Source organism: Notothenia rossii (assembly GCF_949606895.1).
Source record: "Notothenia rossii genome assembly, chromosome: 5".
NCBI lineage: Eukaryota > Metazoa > Chordata > Actinopteri > Perciformes > Nototheniidae > Notothenia > Notothenia rossii.
The window spans coordinates 50,232,412-50,251,468 of NC_136903.1; the positions used below are offsets into that span (position 1 = coordinate 50,232,412).

At 43.3% G+C, this 19,057-nt stretch overlaps 1 protein-coding gene across 4 annotated transcripts in view; it reads left to right on the forward strand.

Annotated features, from left to right (window-relative positions):
- The first annotated feature begins 10,079 nt into the window (after positions 1-10,079).
- The window catches only part of zbtb40 (zinc finger and BTB domain containing 40), a 42,581-nt gene continuing 33,603 nt past the window's right edge, over positions 10,080-19,057 (forward strand). For 2 of the 4 annotated variants that reach the window (XM_079682914.1, XM_079682917.1), the window contains exons 1-3: positions 10,272-10,307; positions 11,342-11,517; positions 18,207-18,598. In XM_079682914.1, the coding sequence (XP_079539040.1) occupies positions 10,287-10,307; positions 11,342-11,517; positions 18,207-18,598 (589 nt within the window). In that variant the 5' untranslated portion in view covers positions 10,272-10,286. Of the gene's footprint in view, positions 10,229-10,271; positions 10,308-11,341; positions 11,518-18,206; positions 18,599-19,057 lie in introns of those variants that run through there. The other 2 variants (XM_079682915.1, XM_079682916.1) reach the window with 2 other exon arrangements.

Consider the following 19,057-nt stretch of genomic DNA (forward strand, 5'->3'; position numbering starts at 1 on the left):
AAACGATGGTATTGTGCCCTAATTTAAGATGACGCATTGTTCTGTTGTCTTAAATAATACACTTAGTTAAAAACATCTTATTGATATTCTTTACTTTTTTTTTTGATTTGCATTGCATTTAATATTGAGTTCATCCAAAAGTAACGGAAAATAATCAGATTACATGACTTATATATTGTGTTTCTTGGATTACATTACTGATTACATAATTCTTTGCATGTAACTAGTAATTATAACCAAATACATTCTTATAGTGACCATCCCAACCCTGCCTATGACCCTCTTCATACACCCTGTGCAGCTACTCACCAACAAGTGTTCAAATAATATAAGGCAAGGCAAGTTTATTTATATAGCACCTTTCAACACAAGGCAATTCAAAGTGCTTTACAAAAATGAAAGACATTAACAAAAAGGCATTTAAAAGCAGTCATTAAAAAGCAAAGATAATCAAATAAACATTAAAGGAAAAAATACATGGATAAAAGTTACAGTGCAGTTTAAGATGTGAATAGTTCAATTAAAAGCAGCGACAAAAAGAAAACTCTTTAGTCTGGATTTAAAAGTAATCAGAGTTGCAGCGGACCTGCAGGTTTCTGGGAGTTTGTTCCAGATATTTGGAGCATAATAACTAAACGCTGCTTTACCATGTTTAGTTCTGACTCTGGGGACAGAAAGCTGACCAGTCCCTGAAGACCTGAGAGTTCTGGATCATGGTTCATAATTTAGCAGTAGGTCAGAAATGTATTTTGGGCCTAAATCACTCAAAGCTTTATAAACCAGCAGCAGTATTTTGAAATCTATTCTTTGACACACAGGAAGCCAGTGTAAAGACTTCAGTGATGTGATCCACTTTCTTAGTGTTAGTGAGGACTCGAGCAGCAGCGTTCTGAATTAGCTGCAGCTTTCTAATAGATGTTTTATTGAGAGCTGTAAAGACACCATTACAGTAGTCCAGTCTACTGAAGATAAAAGCATGGACAAGTTTTTCCAAATCCTGCTGTGACATTAGTCTTTTCTTTTTTTTGAAACTCAGGTCAGAGTCCATAGAGGTTTCTCAATTCTTAAATGTCCCCTCCTCAACTCCCCTCCTCGACTCCTATCCTCGATACTTAGTCCCGCCCACAGGAGATGCGAGCGGAGGACTGAGGAGGGGGAGAGAGGAGGGGAAGCAGCAGGCGGTTAGGGAAATGAGAACTCCTCTCCTCTGAGCGGTCATTTTAAAGAGACGTCCATTAATGATGATAGGAGGCACAGCAGCCCTCTGTCTGATGGACAGATGTGTTCATGATATATATACTATTTCAGAATCAAACAAGTATGAGAGCACTCTCATAATAACGTAACACAATCAGAGATTGGATATATCCCCCCCCCCCCCCCCCTCTCTCTGGTCGCTGAAATGGGGAATTGAAATTACGGGCCAAAAGTTGTATTTACAAGTATTAAAAGTAAGCAGAGGACATCAAACACACTGAGACCCGTCTGTCCGCCGTATCTACGCACTGTACCACACACGCACCTACACACTGTACCACACACACACCTACACACTGAACCACACACTGTGGTACAGTGTGTAGGTGTGTGCATGGTACAGTGTGTAGGTGTGTGGGATATATCCAGTCTCTGATTGCGTTATTATGAGAGGATATGGATCACTACACACAAGATGCATAATGAGAAAAAGACTGAGAACAGGTAATAGGCTCTGATTTAGCACCCCCATCAGGCATTTCCATTTCCGTTTTGTTGTCCGTTTACACTTTAATACCCGCTTATTTTGTAGTTGGTATGTATATTTAATTAAAAAACCTGCTACTTATGTTATTTTTTTGTTATAGCATTTTATAAATGATAATCCATCCATCCATCTTCTCCCGCTTATCCGTGGTCGGGTCGCGGGGGTAGCAGTTCCAGCAGAGAGCCCTAAACTTTCTTTTCCCTGGCCACATCAACCAGCTCTGACTGGGGGATCCCAAGGCGCTCCCAGGCCAGCAAAGATATATAATCCCTCCACCTGGTCCTAGGTCTACCCCTTGGTCTCTTCCCAGCTGGACGTGCCTGGAACACCTCCCTAGGGAGGCGCCCAGGTGGCATCCTTACTAGGTGCCCGAACCACCTCAACTGGCTCCTTTCGACGCGAAGGAGGAGAGGTTCAACTCCGAGTCCCTCCCGGATGGCTGAACTTCTCACCTTATCCCTAAGGGAGACGCCAGCCACCCTGCGGAGAAAACCCATCTCGGCCGCTTGTACCCGCGATCTCGTTCTTTCGGTCATGACCCATCCTTCATGACCATAGGTGAGGGAACGAAAATGGCCCGGAAGACAGAGAGCTTTGCCTTCTGGCTCATCTCTCTTTTCGTCACAACGGTGCGGTAAAGCGACTGCAGTACCGCTCCCGCTGCTCCGATTCTCCGACCCATCTCACGCTCCATTGTTCCCTCACTCGAGAACAAGACCCCGAGATACTTGAACTCCTTCACTTGGGGTAAGGACTCATTCCCTACTTGGAGTGGACAGTCCATTGGTTTCCTGCTGAGAACCATGGCCTCAGATTTGGAGGTGCTGATCCTCATCCCAGCCGCTTCACACTCGGTTGCGAACCGATCCAGTGAGTGCTGAAGGTCGCAGACCGATGAAGCCATCAGAACCACATCATCTGCAAAAAGCAGTGGTGCAATCCTTAGTCCACCGAACTGCAGACCCCCTCCCCCACGACTACACCTCGAAATCCGATCCATGTATCCACCGGAAAATGGGTCCGACTTACTGCCGAGGACCCGGACACAGCTCTCGCTTTGGGAGTACAGAGATTGGATGGCCCTGAGTAGAGACCCCCTCACCCCGTACTCCCGCAGCACCTCCCACAGTAACTCCCTGGGAACTCGGTCATACGCCTTCTCCAAGTCTACAAAACACATGTAGACTGGATAAGCGTACTTCCAGGCCCCCTCCAGGATCCTTGCGAGAGTAAAAAGCTGATCCGTCGTTCCACGACCTGGACGGAATCCGCATTGTTCCTCCTCAATCTGAGGTTCGACAATCGGCCGGACCCTCCTTTCGAGTACCTTAGAGTAAACTTTCCCGGGGAGGCTGACTAGTGTGATGCCTCTGTAATTGGCACACACCCTCTGATCCCCCTTTTTGAAAAGGGGAACCACCACCCCGGTTTGCCACTCCTTCGGTACTGTTTCCGACTTCCACGCAACGTTGATGAGACGTGTCAACCATGACAGTCCCTCAACATCCAGAGCCTTCAGCATTTCTGGGCGGATCTCATCCACCCCCGGGGCTTTGCCACTGTGAAGTTGTTTGACAACCTCAGTGACCTCCCCCCGGGAGATTGGTGTTGATCCCTGTCATACTCCAGCTCTGCCTCTAACATAGAGGGCGGAGTTGTCGGGTTCAGGAGTTCCTCAAAGTGTTCCTTCCAACGCCCTAACACTCCATCAGTTGAGGTCAACAACGTCCCATCCTTACTGTACACAGCTTGGATGGTTCCCTGCTTCCCCCTCCTGAGGTGTCGGACAGTTTTCCAGAACAACTTTGGTGCCGCCCGAAAGTCCTTTTCCATGTCTTCTCCGAACTTCTCCGACACCCGCTGCTTTGCCTTGGCCACGGGTGAGGCTGCTGCCCTTTGGGCCTGTCGGTACCTTGCAACTGCCTCGGGAGTCCCCCGGGATAACAAACCCTTGAAGGCCTCCTTCTTCAGTCGGACGGCTTCCCTGACCACCGGTGTCCACCAGGAGGTTCGAGGGTTACCGCCCCTTGAGGCACCTGAGACCTTGAGACCACAGCTCCCCGCCGCGGCTTCGGCAATAGAGGCTTTGAACAACGACCACTCTGGTTCAATGTCCCCAACCTCCACAGGAATGCCCGAAAAGCTCCGCCGGAGGTGTGAGTTGAAGGCCTCCTGAACTTGGGCTTCCTCCAGACGTTCCCAGTTCACCCGAACTACACGTTTGGGCTTACCAGGACTATCCAGAGGCTTCCCCCGCCACTCGACCCAACTCACCACCAGATGGTGATCAGTTGACAACTCCGCCCCTCTCTTTACCCGAGTGTTCAAAACATACGGCCTCAGGTCCGATGATACGATAACGAAATCGATCATGGACCTTCTGCCTAGGGTGCTCTGGTACCACGTACACTTATGAGCATCCTTATGTTCGAACATGGTGTTTGTTATGGCCAATCCATGACTAGCACAGAAGTCCAGTAACAAACCACCACTCCGGTTCAGATCAGGGGGGCCGTTCCTCCCAATCACACCCCTCCAAGTGTCTCCATCATTGCCCACATGTGCGTTGAAGTCTCCCAGCAAGATTAAAGAGTCCCCTTCAGGAGCTCCATACAGGACTCTTTCCAGGGTCTCCAAGAAGGCCGTATACTCTGAACTGCTGTTTGGTGCATAAGCACACACAACAGTCAGAGTTTTCCCCACCATAACCCGCAGGCGTAGGGAGGCGACCCTCTCGTCCACTGGGGTAAACTCCAACAACGAAGCACCCAACCGGGGACTTGTGAGTATCCCCACACCCGCCCGGCGCCTCACACCTTGAGCAACTCCGGATCAACCAGATCCAACTGGTAACGCTCCACCTCCCGCACAAGATGCGGCTCCTTCCCCCCCAGAGTCCCAAAGCCAGCTTCTGTTGCCCGGGTCTGGTCCGTCAAGACCCTCTGCTTTCACTGCCACCCTTCTGGCAGCGCACCCGACCCCATCGCTGTTTCCCGTAGGTGGTGGGCCCGCGGGACGGAGAAGCTGAGGTGTTGCCCACGTTGCCTTTTCGGGCACCAGACGCTTGCCGACGAGTCCTCCTTCTGGGCCTGGCTCCAGAAGGGGACCCCGGGCTTCCTCCGGGCCAGGTATCCTCACTTCGTGTGTCGTCTTTCATGAGGTCTTTTGAACCAATCTTAGATGATAATATTCGTGTTAATGTTCACTTAATTTTAATTTAAGAGTTCATGTATATTTAAGTTATATTTATTTAGATTTTTGAATGGAACATTCAAAAATGTTATTAAAAAGGCATGTACACCATAACAAATGACTATTGAGGTCTATTGTCAGGAATGTTAGTGTTATATCAAATAGTGAATTCTACTGCAGCAGAATGTTGCACGTCTGCACAGTGTTATATGTTCACCGCTCAGTGTCAGTAAATATTTTGCAGTTACTATTGGACTACAAGCCTGTACAGGTAGAGTTATTTAAAGCATAAATGAGTCGGTTGGGTTCTGGATGTGTGGTTACAGCAATTGTGCTTGGTTGGCGTGGCCTAGGCCTGGTGGTGGGGCCCAATGTGATATATTTTCATGGGGCCCAAAATCCCTGGCGGCGCCCCTGCACACACCTACAGCTCCTAAAGCATAATCAGGCTGCAGCCGTTGTGTATTTATTATGTGAAGCACTAAATGGTCTTAGAAAAATATCGATTCTTTGTTTGTATATATAATATAATAAACTACAGCATACAAATACAGTGAGTAATGTAGGCCTGTTATACTGAGTGATATATATTTTACACACTGCTCTGCTTTCTGCACAGACCTCACAGCTGTTCTCACTGTAAACATCGCGTTGCAGTTACTAAAATAATATCCAGGGGATGCATGCAGAGCTGTCCTTGGCTGAGATAAATCCGGCCGTGCGTCACGCCTCCACCGTTCCCGGAAATAAAAGATATCATAAACCTGTTAATGTACGCATTCAAACACTTTTTCTTTTACCAGCTGTAATCACCTTGCAGGTGCAGCTATGTGGCTTTTATCCTGGATAAAGTGTTTAAGTCATGGATGTTTAACTTCTTCATATTTGTCTAATATTATAGTTGACTTTTTATTCAGGAAGTATGACGCTGCGCTGTCTGTACGCTTCTCCATGTTTGTATTTGGTGGAATGCTCCAGATACCACCCCTTTCATGTGAACGCGCACCTAACTAGATAGGACATGGCTGGCTTGAGCGAACGAGTTGATAGCCAGCGTTGTAGGACAGTTTAGCGAGAGCAGCTTTGTTTTGGATTAAGTCAACCGGATAACTCAAAACATATCCAGGATAGGTTGAACTAGATTCGTAGTATACCCCCCTGGTTAGCCGCACAGCATAAGTTACCATGGAGATCTTGCCTGCTAAAAAGAGAACCAGTTTCGTAGGACCGGAAACCCCGAGTTTTCCCTGAAGTTAGCCGGCTCAGCGAAAATCCTGCTTCGTAGTATACCCCCCTGAGCTTGCACTATTTGTATCTTCATTGTTGTTTTTTATATGTAGATTTGTTTGTGTCTTTCACATCAGCAAATGCTTCTTTTGTACAGCCAACTCGAAATATTTGAGTGATATTTTTCAAGTCAAAATAGATCGAACAACACTTATTATTCAATTATTAAAATAAGGTTTGCTTACTCTTAACTCAGTTAATCTTGGTTCAAGTTCGGGGGTTCACATACAGTACTTTTGCCAACCTACACTGTGAATGTTCGGATAGGACTGTACAAGGGCGTGGGCAGGTGGAGATGGTCACTGTCAGACAAAAGCTTCTACAAACCGGGGGAGACGGAGTTCAGACGATGGTGGCATGGAGGACCAAATCACGTTTTGTGGGAACGATGCGCAGTTTTTTATTCTGGTAATGGACATTGGGAGGATGTGGATATACGGACCATTAAAGGGCTGCCTGCATTGATGTCAGTGGTAAGAATATTAATTTAAGATGAATATTATTCATTTAAAATACAATGAAATACAATATCTATATAAAACAGGTAGTTCTCAACCTTTTTTGTTTGGGACCTCTCACAAAAAGATGTTTCTTCTTGTCATTTTTTCATCCAATTCACACATGGTTTCATTTCAATGTTTTTTCTTTTTTTTCCAAGGAGTTAAAATTACCCATAACAAATGCAAAAATAATTATGTATATACCATTTTTTGGTTCGGTATGTTTTACATCTTATACATCTGTACTAAACATATTGAGAATAATATAGAATAACTAGAGAAAGCAATTCCTGAAGAAATTGTAATGGGAATGCTTTATGCTGAAAAGCTGACGCTGAACTGCTATGCTGGCTTCAATGTGTACGAAGGAAGTGAAGAAGCAGGAATATTTGGATAACACGGAATATGAATGAACGTTATAGTAAAGTTGAGTAATACAAATTATGTTAAACGTTTAATGAAACTCCATATGTATGAAACATTTTAAATATTTAAGGTGTCAATACATCGAGGAATACAGATGTGGCTCAATTAAACATTTCTATTAAATATGAAAAAGTTGGAAAAAGTTCACAATACACGTTCGGTGTGTAAGATGTGGGATTTTTAAATTCATATTTTAAAAGCTGACACTAGTGCATTTCTGGATTTAAAAGTGACTTTTAACAATGTTTAAAAGAAGTTCAATAGTTTAATTATAGCTGATAAATATCCATGTGTTATACTGCAATAATTAGCTGATGATTAGCTGTAGTAAGGTATAAATAAATTGACACGATGACCAACCTTCTGATTGAGAGACCAATGCAGTACCACAGAGCCACGGTTGCACCTGGTAAAAGGTGGTGTGTACTTTAACTAAAGATCTGAATACTTCTTCCACCACTGATGAGACCTAAAGTTTCTTGGCAACGTGTTGAAAAACCTCAAAACTGTATGTCATTTTTCTGTGTGATTATTAAGGATATTTTTTATTCATGGGGAGAGACTGTTAAAAAATACTCAATTTTTTTTTTAAAGAGTATGTTACATGTTTATTTTATACATGTATTCATTTATTGATGTAATTCATTATATCTCAGGGAATGTAAATGTTATATTGTTGTACATTTTTAGGGTTGAACGTGAGATTTGTCTTCATTAACAAAAGCATGATGTGGACCGGTGCCCAGAGCTACTGCAGAGCACACCACACGGACCTGGCCCAGAGCTACTGCAGAGCACACCACACGGACCTGGCCCAAAGCTACTGCAGAGCACACCACACAGACCTGGCCCAGAGCTACTGCAGAGCACACCACACGGACCTGGCCAGTGCGAGAACCCTGAAAGACAATCAGAAGATACAGGATGGGTTACCTAAAAGTTATTATTATTTGTACGGCCTTTACAAAGACTCCTGGTGGTGGTCCGATGGAGGTTTCTACTCCTTCAGGTACTGGGCAGGACCTTGTAGGTTCTAAGGTTTGTGTGGCTGCAGCTTTCGACAACTCTGGAAAATGGGAGGCCGCGGACTGTGGGTTGAAGAAGCCTTTCATTTGCTACAGACGTGAGTAAAATGCACAGCTACGATGAAACAAGTGATAAGACTGCTGAAACATAAGCAACCACTAATGTTGTGACTGATAAAGTCTGTTTTATTTTTCAAAGCTGTGACTGCTACACAGCAAGTGATAAAACTGAGGGTGCTGAAAGAAAACTCTGATGTGGATCTGAACGATCCGGCGGTGCAGGAAGACATCTTGGTGCAGGTAAATCATGTTTTCTACTTTTAATGCAAAAACAGAAAACAACCAGATTACTTTTCACAACAGAAATGTACGTGCCACCAAATGAACCAGGAAAATCCCATCTCCGTATTTGAATGATAATGATAAGGAGTTTTGTATCTCAGATAAAAGAGAACCTGAGGGACCAGGGACTGGATGACAACATCCAACTGAGCTGGAGGAAGCAGCCGGATGGACAAGTCTTCAAGAAGGAGAAGAGGGATGAGCTTGAATTGAATTGCTTTGTCATCTTCCATCAGAGAAAAGTGTATTTGTTTCCTCTAAGTCCTTGGGTTACAGAATATAGCTGCAAAAGAGCTGATCCATTCATTAGTTACAATTTTAAATAGAAGATAGAAAATGTAATGCTTTTCCTTGTTATATAGGGTTATGAAGTTCATGTTTTTGTGCTTTCCTTTGTTGTAATGATCGGCTTGGCCTGTGGGAAATAATAACACATTGCATTCTAAAAATGTATTTTTGTCTCACTGTTATGTCTCAGAATATCATCAAATAACTTATAAAACAATCATTCTTATTCCCATTTTCAGGAATGCAAAATGAGGGAATCAGCCTCCAAAATATGAAGATGTGATGCTTTACTCCATCAGATATGGTCATAAACTTGATTTTTTTTGGGATCAGACAAAGTTTTTCCCTGTATGTAAGAATATATTCAAATGATTTCCTTAGAAAATAATTATATATATATTCACCTTATGACCTTAATGGGGATAAAAGCTTGAATGCTCTACAGTTTTCCTTAAATTAGTTATGACTATTTTACTGAAACATTTTCTGGAGAAAAATGTTTAATGTTTACTGTTTCTATCGTCCTAAATATGGTGATTTGGTGCTTTTTTTGTCAGGTATGGTAATGGACTTCATTTCTTGTGGTGTTCAAAATAAAAATGTCCTCACGAAATATAAACTATATCCAATAAAGTAATGTTATTGAGTTGGAGTGTTTTTTAAATCAATTATTTCTCACCTGGTTTGTTCATTTGTATGTTTCACTCAAATTACTATTTCTTTATTTTATTTTATTGTAATGTTCTTCATATTGAAAACTTTTGTCAATGGTATAGCTTCAATATAACAGAATGGTATTCTCCTAACTGTTAAATAATTGTCGGCCTCGTGCTCTACAATGTTTTTATAATGTTTAATTTTCTCTTTTCCCCCCTTTATTCAAGAAAATCTATATGAACATCAAAACATTATATAGCCTACACATAACATTGACATCATGAGTAGGCTACAAAGACATGTACAGAGTAAACTAAAGAAAAGAAAGAAATGTAAAGAAAATAGTGATTTAAAAAAACGGTAACATTTCAAGTAAAATATGCATTACATTACATGACATGTCCTTTATTAGACGCTTTTATCCAAGGCGACTTAAAGGCATTCGCCACAGCAGCAATTTGGCACATCCTTATCAAATGATTTGGGTTCTGCTCGTTCTTCGGTTCTGCTGCGAGCTGTGCCTGTCGATAAGGGACTAAAGGTAACTCCTCTAACCGATGAACATCTACTGTATGCGACAACTTCACTAGACGGAGTGATACTGTCTGGAGGCAGCAGACAGCTATATTTTCCTAAACCGGAAACGGACCCGTGTCGTTGCTGCACCGCTTGACGCCATTTTCAAAACGGCTAACCTTTATTGCGCAGAGCAAAGTTGTTCAGCAAAGGAGTTTAAATAAAGAAACGGATCGTTTGAATGGGTTAAGGTAAAGACTACACTGACTGCCGGCTGCGTGTTGGAGGCGCTCAGCCTTTATTTGGAGAATGCTGCTCATGCATCCCTATGTATTTCACTAACCTTACATTCATAAGATTTTCGAGTTCGACATTACATTAGCATCCGGAGCTAAAGCTAGGGACGGATAGCCTGCTAAATCTTAAGTAGCTAATCTGGTAAACATTGACCGGAAAGCCATGTGAACATCAGGCTCAGAAACTGGAGCCTGGTTAGCAAATGTTCACCACTCTTTAAGTATTCAAAGGCTCAGCAATTTATATATAATATATATTTTTTTTTCATACACCAACATCTATTCAAATGTCAAATCATTATGGGATAAATACCGAAAAGTGAATATTTGTTTATTTATACTTTGTATACTACTTTATACTTCTACTGTAGGCCTACTACATTTTGGAAGCCAATTTAATAATTTTTACTTTTAATTTTTTAATTTTACAGATTTATTTTCTGGTTACTTTATAAATTCAGATTTTGACGCACAACGCTTTTAAATATGATTTTTTTGGTATAGATTAATCCATCCAACATTAGATTGAATAAACTCAGACCATGAGAGGGTTAACAGATAATTAATTTGCAGCAAATTGTTTGTTCAAAAATATTTCACAGTTCTTGCTTCTTAAACATGAAGAGCTTTTGCTTGAAACTATTAAAATATTTTTCCTGCAATAAGTACTTATACTCCTAATATTTTAAGTACATTTTACTCATCGTACTCAAATACTTTTACTTTATTACCATTCTCAATGCAGTTCTTTCAGTTGAAATTTAAGTTTTTTACAGTGTTATATTAGTACTTTTACTCAAGTAAAGCATCTAAATATTTCCCCACCAATGTATTTGGGACTTGTTATGAATATAGTAGTCATTGTTGTTCTAATTCCGCATACATCCAAAACACATAACATGCAAAGTACTTACTCGATACACTGTACAGTTTAAGTGTGTGCCATTTCACCAGTAGATGCAAATTATATTCTCATTATTCTGGCTTCAAATACTGAGTGTTTTGAAGTATTTTGCTAAAAATAATAATAATAATAAGTTGAATTTCTGAATTGTTCTCTCTTCATAGAAAAGAGAGCGGAACATCAGCAAAATGATGGAGCTTCCCAACTACAGCAGCCAGCTGATGCAGCAGCTGTGGGCCCTGAGGAGGGAGGGCCACCTGTGTGACTGCACCATCCTGGTGGGGGACAGCCCCCACCGCGCCCATAAACTGGTACTGGCCGCCTCCAGCATGCTCTTCAGGTAGTGTGAGCATGGGCTTTGAAAAATGATCTGCAGAGAGTGGTTAGCAGGTGTTTAGTGGCTCGGAATTCATATTCATTTTTCAAGTCCAAACATAGTCTCAAGCTTATACGCACATAGATCTTTCTAGATTATTCATAAAATGGTAGTTTGACAAAATAAATGATTATATTGTCAAAGTGACAAGCCAGTCCTTAATTGCTAAGTGCACAATTAACTGAACAATATGCCGGTCTCTCAGGATTTACAATGTTAACACTCATCACTGGCCGCATTAAATACCATGGGCCCACAGATGTCTCACATATTTGTGTTTTCTGAAAAGGTAACTACTAAGGCGCAATGTTTGTAAGAAAAAAGGTTTATTATGATGAGAAAAAAGTCTCATCAACGTTGCGTGGAAGTCGGAAACAGTACCGAAGGAGTGGCAGACCGGGGTAGTGGTTCCCCTTTTCAAAAAGGGGGATCAGATGCAGGGTTTCCGCTAGGATTGCTTTTCGCCGGTCAAATGTTCGGACAGATTTTATTTTACCGGACAAATTCGAAACTTACAGGTCATGTTTCAATAATAAGAATTGTGTAGTAGAGTTTCCGTTAGCAGATAATTACCGGACTATGACTGGATAAAGCTGATGTTTAAAACTCAGTTAATGGGAGTCATTTTTATATTGCTTCAGTTTATAATCGTAACAGATCGAAAAGTTCAGATTCATTTTTCAATAAATGATTCCACAAACAACAAACAACATAATTATTACATGAAAACAAACTGCTTGTAGTAGATGAAGTACATTCTTCAAAAGTTTACATTAACTTTGAATAATATCACGGGAGAAACGGATCCTCTCTTTTCCCCTCTCCCTCCCTCTCTCTCCTGACAGCCCGTCAGTTTCTCATGCAGCGCGCTAAACAGTGGACGGGGCTTCAGGTGATTATGGAGCAGCTGATCTGATCCCTCTCTCGCATCCGGTTACACTTCACTCGCGTTTATGTCCATATCAATCAGATCCAGCTCTCCTGATCGGCCTTTATAGAGAGCACCGATCAAACTATTAAGAGTGAATATCGGCCGATAATGAACGGCGGCCGATCGATCGGAGCATCGGACATTTTGACCGGCAGGTTTTGAATTTAACGGAAACCCTGATCAGAGGGTGTATGCCAATTATAGAGGCATCACACTACTCAGCCTCCCCGGGAAAGTTTACTCTAAGGTACTCGAAAGGAGGGTCAGGCCGATTGTTGAACCTCAGATTGAGGAGGAACAATGCGGATTCCGTCCTGGTCGTGGAACGACGGATCAGCTTTTTACTCTCGCAAGGATGCTGGAGGGGGCCTGGGAGTACGCTTATCCGGTCTACATGTGTTTTGTAGACTTGGAGAAGGCGTATGACCGGGTTCCCAGGGAGTTACTGTGGGAGGTGCTGCGGGAGTATGGGGTGAGGGAGTCTCTACTCAGGGCCATCCTATCTCTGTACTCCCAAAGCGAGAGCTGTGTCCGGGTCCTCGGCAGTAAGTCGGACCCATTTCCGGTGAGGGTTGGCCTCCGCCAGGGCTGCGCTTTGTCACCAATCCTGTTTGTAATATACACAGTGCTTGAATTGGGCCGGTACTCACCGGTACGCAGTACCGGCACTTCTGATTTTTACCCATGTGGTACCGGCACTTCTGACTGAGTACCGGCACCTTGCCGGTACTCAGTCAGAAGTGCCGGCAATATACGTATATATTGTAAACGCAACGCAGCGCAAATGTGGGTCTGACTGCCTCACAGAGGGTGACTGGCTGTCTACATGACGTGGCCTGCCGACATTGCCACTTTCATACAGATCATACTAATGCCTCGATTGGTCTCTGTGTGTCATTCAAGCTCGGGAGGGTGTGTGTTGGTGTATGTGTGGCGCGAGCGAGCGAGAAAGCGCGCGCACCGGTTACGTGTATTGTTGTTAGCATCTGGTGCTAGCTAGCTGCGCTAACGGATATAAGGAACTTTTTCAACAACAAGGTGGAGGGAGAGTCCTTTGCTGTCAGACTGAGAGGCTGATAACTACAGCTCTGGTGAGGTAAATTACTCTCTGAGTCTTTAGATAGTTAACTTAGTTTAAGTTATCTCAGTGGGTCTCAAACGGTTCGGTCACCATTTATGTAAACACATATTTCCATTTGAGGGGGTAGCGATTAGTAAAATATGCATGAATAATACAAACAAAATGTTAACTAGGTGAAAAAAGGTAAGATAAACTTGTTGAGAGCTAAAACTAGTCTTTGCTGTTGCCTCAAAGAGGAGCAGGCGGGAGAGGAGGGAGACAGGAGAGGCCGATTCAGGAGCCCAGACACACTCACAACTATAAATGAACCAAAAACAAATAAATAAACAAGTTTCAATGTTTTTTCATATTGGATATTGTATGTTATTGGTTATGGCCATGTACTTATGATTTTATGATTATTTAAATGTATACATTTTTGTTTCATATGGGTGTAGTCTCTTTATTTCCCCCTCAAAATGCACCAGATTGATGCATTTAAGTCCAACATTTAAAAAAAAATCTTACCGGGGGAGCATACCCCCGGACCCCCCTTTAGGATTTGAGGCCCGGCTCCACTGTTCCCAAATAGATTTGCAATTTTTTTTAAATAGTAACCCATCTCCATATATTTCTTTTTGGGTAGTACATTTAAACTAGAGGGCTATCACTTTGTGCAGCAACGCTATTGACAAATAAATCCAGCAAAATGGCACAAAAAACTGGTAGTGGCCTCAGGGACGAGGAGTCATTTAACCAGCAAGTAGGAGTCAAGCTTTACTTTCTTTTATATCCATAAAGAAAAAGTAAATCTGTTTACAGTTGTTTCATTATGGATGTTGAGAGGTATCCATATATCTCTTCATTTTTCTCTCAAATTGCACCAGATTGATGCATCTAACTTCAATATTTTAAAAAAAATGTTCCCGGGGGAGCATTCCCCCGGACCCCCCTAGACTAGAGGGTGTCAGGTCCACTCCCCACTTATAAAAATAGCACTTTACCACTGCACCCCCTCTAATCTCAGATGCACCCTGAGTCATTTTGTTTAAGTACAGTGAGCCTTTCTAAAATATACAGTAAAGAGACAAACCCACCAGCATTATAGGATATACTATGACTTTGTGCCAAATACTTGTTGCTGATTTAGAGTACTGGCACCTTTTTTATTCCAATTCAAGCACTGAATATACATGGATCGGATTTCGATTCGTGAGGGAGGGGGTCTGCAGTTCGGTGAACTAAGGATTGCACCACTGCTTTTTGCAGATAATGTGGTTCTAATGACTTCATCAGTCTGCGACCTTCAGCACTCACTGGATCGGTTCGCAACCGAGCGTGAAGCGGCCATGGCCATGGTTCTCAGCAGGAAACCGATGGACTGTCCACTCCAAGTAGGGAATGAGTCCTTACCCCAAGTGAAGGAGTTCAAGTATCTCGGGGTCTTGTTCTCGAGTGAGGGAACAATGGAGCGTGAGATGGACCGGAGAATCGGAGCAGCGGGAGCGGTACTGCAGTCGCTTTACCGCACCGTTGTGACGAAAAGAGAGCTGAGCCAGAAGGCAAAGCTCTCTATCTACCGGGCCATTTTCGTTCCTACCCTCACCTATGGTCATGAAGTTCAGTCATCCGAGAGGGACTCAGAGTTGAACCGCTCCTCCTTCGCGTCGAAAGGAGCCAGTTGAGGTGGTTCGGGCCCCTAGTAAGGATGCCACCTGGGCGCCTCCCTAGGGAGGTGTTCCAGGCACGTCCAGCTGGGAGGACACCGAGGGGTAGACCTAGGACCAGGTGGAGGGATTATATCTCTTCGCTGGCCTGGGAGCGCCTTGATCCCCCAGTCAGAGCTGGTTGATGTGGCCAGGGAAAGGAACGTTTGGGGATCTCTGCTGGAACTGCTACTTCCGAGACCCGACCACGGATAAGCAGGAGAAGATGGATGGATGGATAGTCAGAAGATGTCATGCAGAATATCACTGCTCTCAGATCAAAAAGGTGGATTCATGTGCAGCCAAATGGGATTTATTCAATACTTCTACTCAAGAATGATATGATAATCTCCGCGCTACGGGTGCTCCGTGCATGCATGCAGTGACATGTAATATCCAAGGATTAGAGACTGTTGGATGCTGCTGTTTTGAGCATTGCAATATTTTTACTTTCATTATGTTTTTTATTTATGATTATTTTTAGGATCAGCAAAGATTTGTTGTAAGCTTGTATAGGTGTTGCTACTATCTGCTTTTTTTAAGCGTGGTTCTACAGTCAGAGAGTTACAAGGGTCTGTAAATGCAATGAAAACAATTGGCCACAGCAAATCATTGATATACAGGTCGACTGCGAGGGAGTCTTTCAACCAGAAGGTTGTGGGTTCGACCCCAGCCCATGCAGTCAACATGTCGATGTGTCCTTGGGCAAGATACTTAACCCTGAGTTGCTCCCGATGGCATGGCCAACGGTGTGTGAATGTGTGTGAATGTTAGGTCCTAGAGTAAGATACACTGCTCTGTATGAATGGGGGTGAATGACATGTAGTATGTAAAGCGCTTTGAGGGGTCGTAAAGACTGGATAAAGCGCTATATAAGTACATTACCATTTACCATTTATATTAAAAATGTAATTTTTACTTTTGAATACTTCATTACAAAGGATTTATTGAATAATTGAATTGGGGCTACATTTGATTGAATTATAAAAGGTATATTTTGCAGATAAACCTATTAACCCCGCCCCCCAAAAAACGGCTCTTTTGAACGGCTCTCCAAAGGAACGGAGCCATAAGATCTGGCTCCCTTCAAAGAGCCATAATTCCCATCACTACCTGTCACACGTACTAGAGGGGACCCAGAATCAGACTCGGAATCAGCTGGTGAGCGTAACATTTGTTTTATTAGCAAAGGGGAGCTGGGAGTGGAGGTTGGTTATGGCGGCAGTGGGAAACCGTTGTTCCAGGGTGGGTTGAGAGGCCTGGCTGGTCTTAAGGTTCATCCCAATTGATTATTTAGCCTCCTCCTTTCCCTCACTCGCGTCCCTTCCTTTCGTCTTACCTCCGTCCCCGTAAGACGCGAGCGAGACACACAAGGAAGAGACGCGAGGACAGAGGAGTCCTCAGGTATGAGTTGGGATGTCCTCGTTCACTCCAGCGTCACCATAAACAACGCCCTTTACTTCTTAGGCCTGTACTACGAAGCCGGATTTTCGCTTAGCGAGCTAACTTCAGGGAAAACTCTGGGTTTCCGGTCCTACGACGCCGGTTCTCTTCTTAGCGGGCTAGATCTCCATGGTAATTTATGCTGAACAGCTAGCCTGGTCCAGAGCAGGTTAGCACCGCCTGCTGACCAATCAGAGCTCAGTGTGCAGAGTTTAAAGCGATCAAGTCATATTACAGGATAAAGGAAATACAGAAAAACTGCCGTTGCAGGAAAGACGGCCGGCAAAAATCGACTGACTGTGTGAATGTGAAAATGAATAGAATATCACCTCCCATCTTCAGAGCAATCTGACTATTGTAACATTAGCGTTAAGAAAGCTTACTTAAATATCTGCCACAACATAAGTAACCGGATCAGAGTAACATTAAGTACAGTCCGCGGCACTGTGAGTGCAGACGTCTATGTGTGTCCCATTATCATTCATATCACATCACATCTACGTCTTCCGCGTAGTCTACACTGATGTATCCTCACTCTTGTCTCCTCTGGAAGCGTCCTCCCTCCTCTTTCCTCGGCTGCAGTCAAGAGAAAGAGAGAGAGAGACACACAGAAGAAACAAACACTAACGGGGGTTTCAGGGACGGGCAGTGACAGTTCCATGTTTCTCTGGTCATTTACCATATCCATAATAAATATAGCATTTTAAGTCAAAGGGGTGATGAAGGCAAGATGACTTGTAGAGGGATGTTGTGGGCCTAAATTAGTTTGTAGTGTAGTTTCCAGCATTGTGAACCCTGAAATGTTGAGTGCCCTAAAGTTTTATGTTATAAATGTATAGTACGGGTCCCCAGACGTAGCAACTGTTGGATACTAACCTGCATATGTTGGGTCATTTGAACAATTAGCATAAATTACTTTAATGAAAATGAATGGCATTATAGCCTATGTAAACAATAGTAAAAAAATGGCTTGGCTGATTTGGACAATCTTTGAGTGATTTTGGAGGTTATTGATGATGCTGATTCCATTTCTGAGCATAACAGTTTTAACCTGAAAGTGGCCATATTTGTACTCTTGTGGACTGATTTTGACTACCATCTCTAGTGTTGCCACCATTGGATATAGAGAGCACGAGATGACAATTATTTTCTCTACTGTGGACAATTTGTACTTAAACAAATAGGCAATCTGTCCAATCCAACTGATCCAGAGCCAGAAATGGATTCAGCATCCTCAATAAGCCCCAAAATCACAAAAAAATGGTCTGTTTTCCACATAGGCTACAATGGTAATTCATGCTAATAAACACAACTTATTCTAATTGTGCAAATTGCCCAACATATGCAGGCAAGCAAAACCGGCAGTTTCTTTGTGCTGGAGACCTGTACTATACATTCTAGCATAAAACTTTGGGGTACTCAACATTTCCGGGTTCACAATAAGTGAGTCTAGGATCTGGCATATAGACTATTGTGGGATTTTCAACATAAATAAAGTTATCTTCTCCGTCAGGTCTCTCCTGGAAGGCTCCGACACCATCTCCATCGACACGGCCATGGTGTCCTCACAGGAATTCGGCTGCCTGCTGGACATGGTCTACACTGGCAAGCTGCCTCTGGGCAAACACAACGTGAGCCGCATCGTGGCGGCCGCTGACAGCTTGCAGATGTTCGACGTGGCTGTCGGCTTCAAAAACATCCTCACTAGTCTGGTAAACCAGCAAACTCCGGTCCATTCTACACACACCCCCAGTCTCCCGGTGATAAACCAAGTCCAGAGCATGAACACTGATGGTTCTGCTTCACCCAGCAAGGAGGACACGACTTCAGACAAGACGGGGAGAGAGAGTGAGAGTGAAGCTGCAGAGGAGCCGGCGTGTAAAAGAAGCTGTGTGCAGAACTCAGGTCCGTGTACGGCATGAATATACTGAGATACTTATTCATAATATCATATCAGTCCAATACAACTACTGTCAGAGCCATTTTACTTTAAAGGTGACCTATCATGCAAAATGCACTTTTGTACGTCTTGTATACATGAATATGTGTCCCCGGTGTTCCAGGGAACTCACCAAGTGTCAGAAAACACAACCCTCTCTATTTTCCTCCATACCCAAATCTCTTAAAAAGGTGCTGCAACGGATCTGATACAGACTGATCCAGATTTGAACACTTCTGTGACGTCACAGAAGTGGCGCTACGGCTATTGGGCCAACTCCACCAATCAGGAGGAGACAGCCACGGACATTGCCGTTCGAGAGCGCTGGAGACGCTGTAGTACATATGCCAGGCCTGTAGATGGTGCTGTTCTCACAGAATCAGCCCATGAAAAGACAGTGTTAAATTGAGCGAAATGAGGAATGG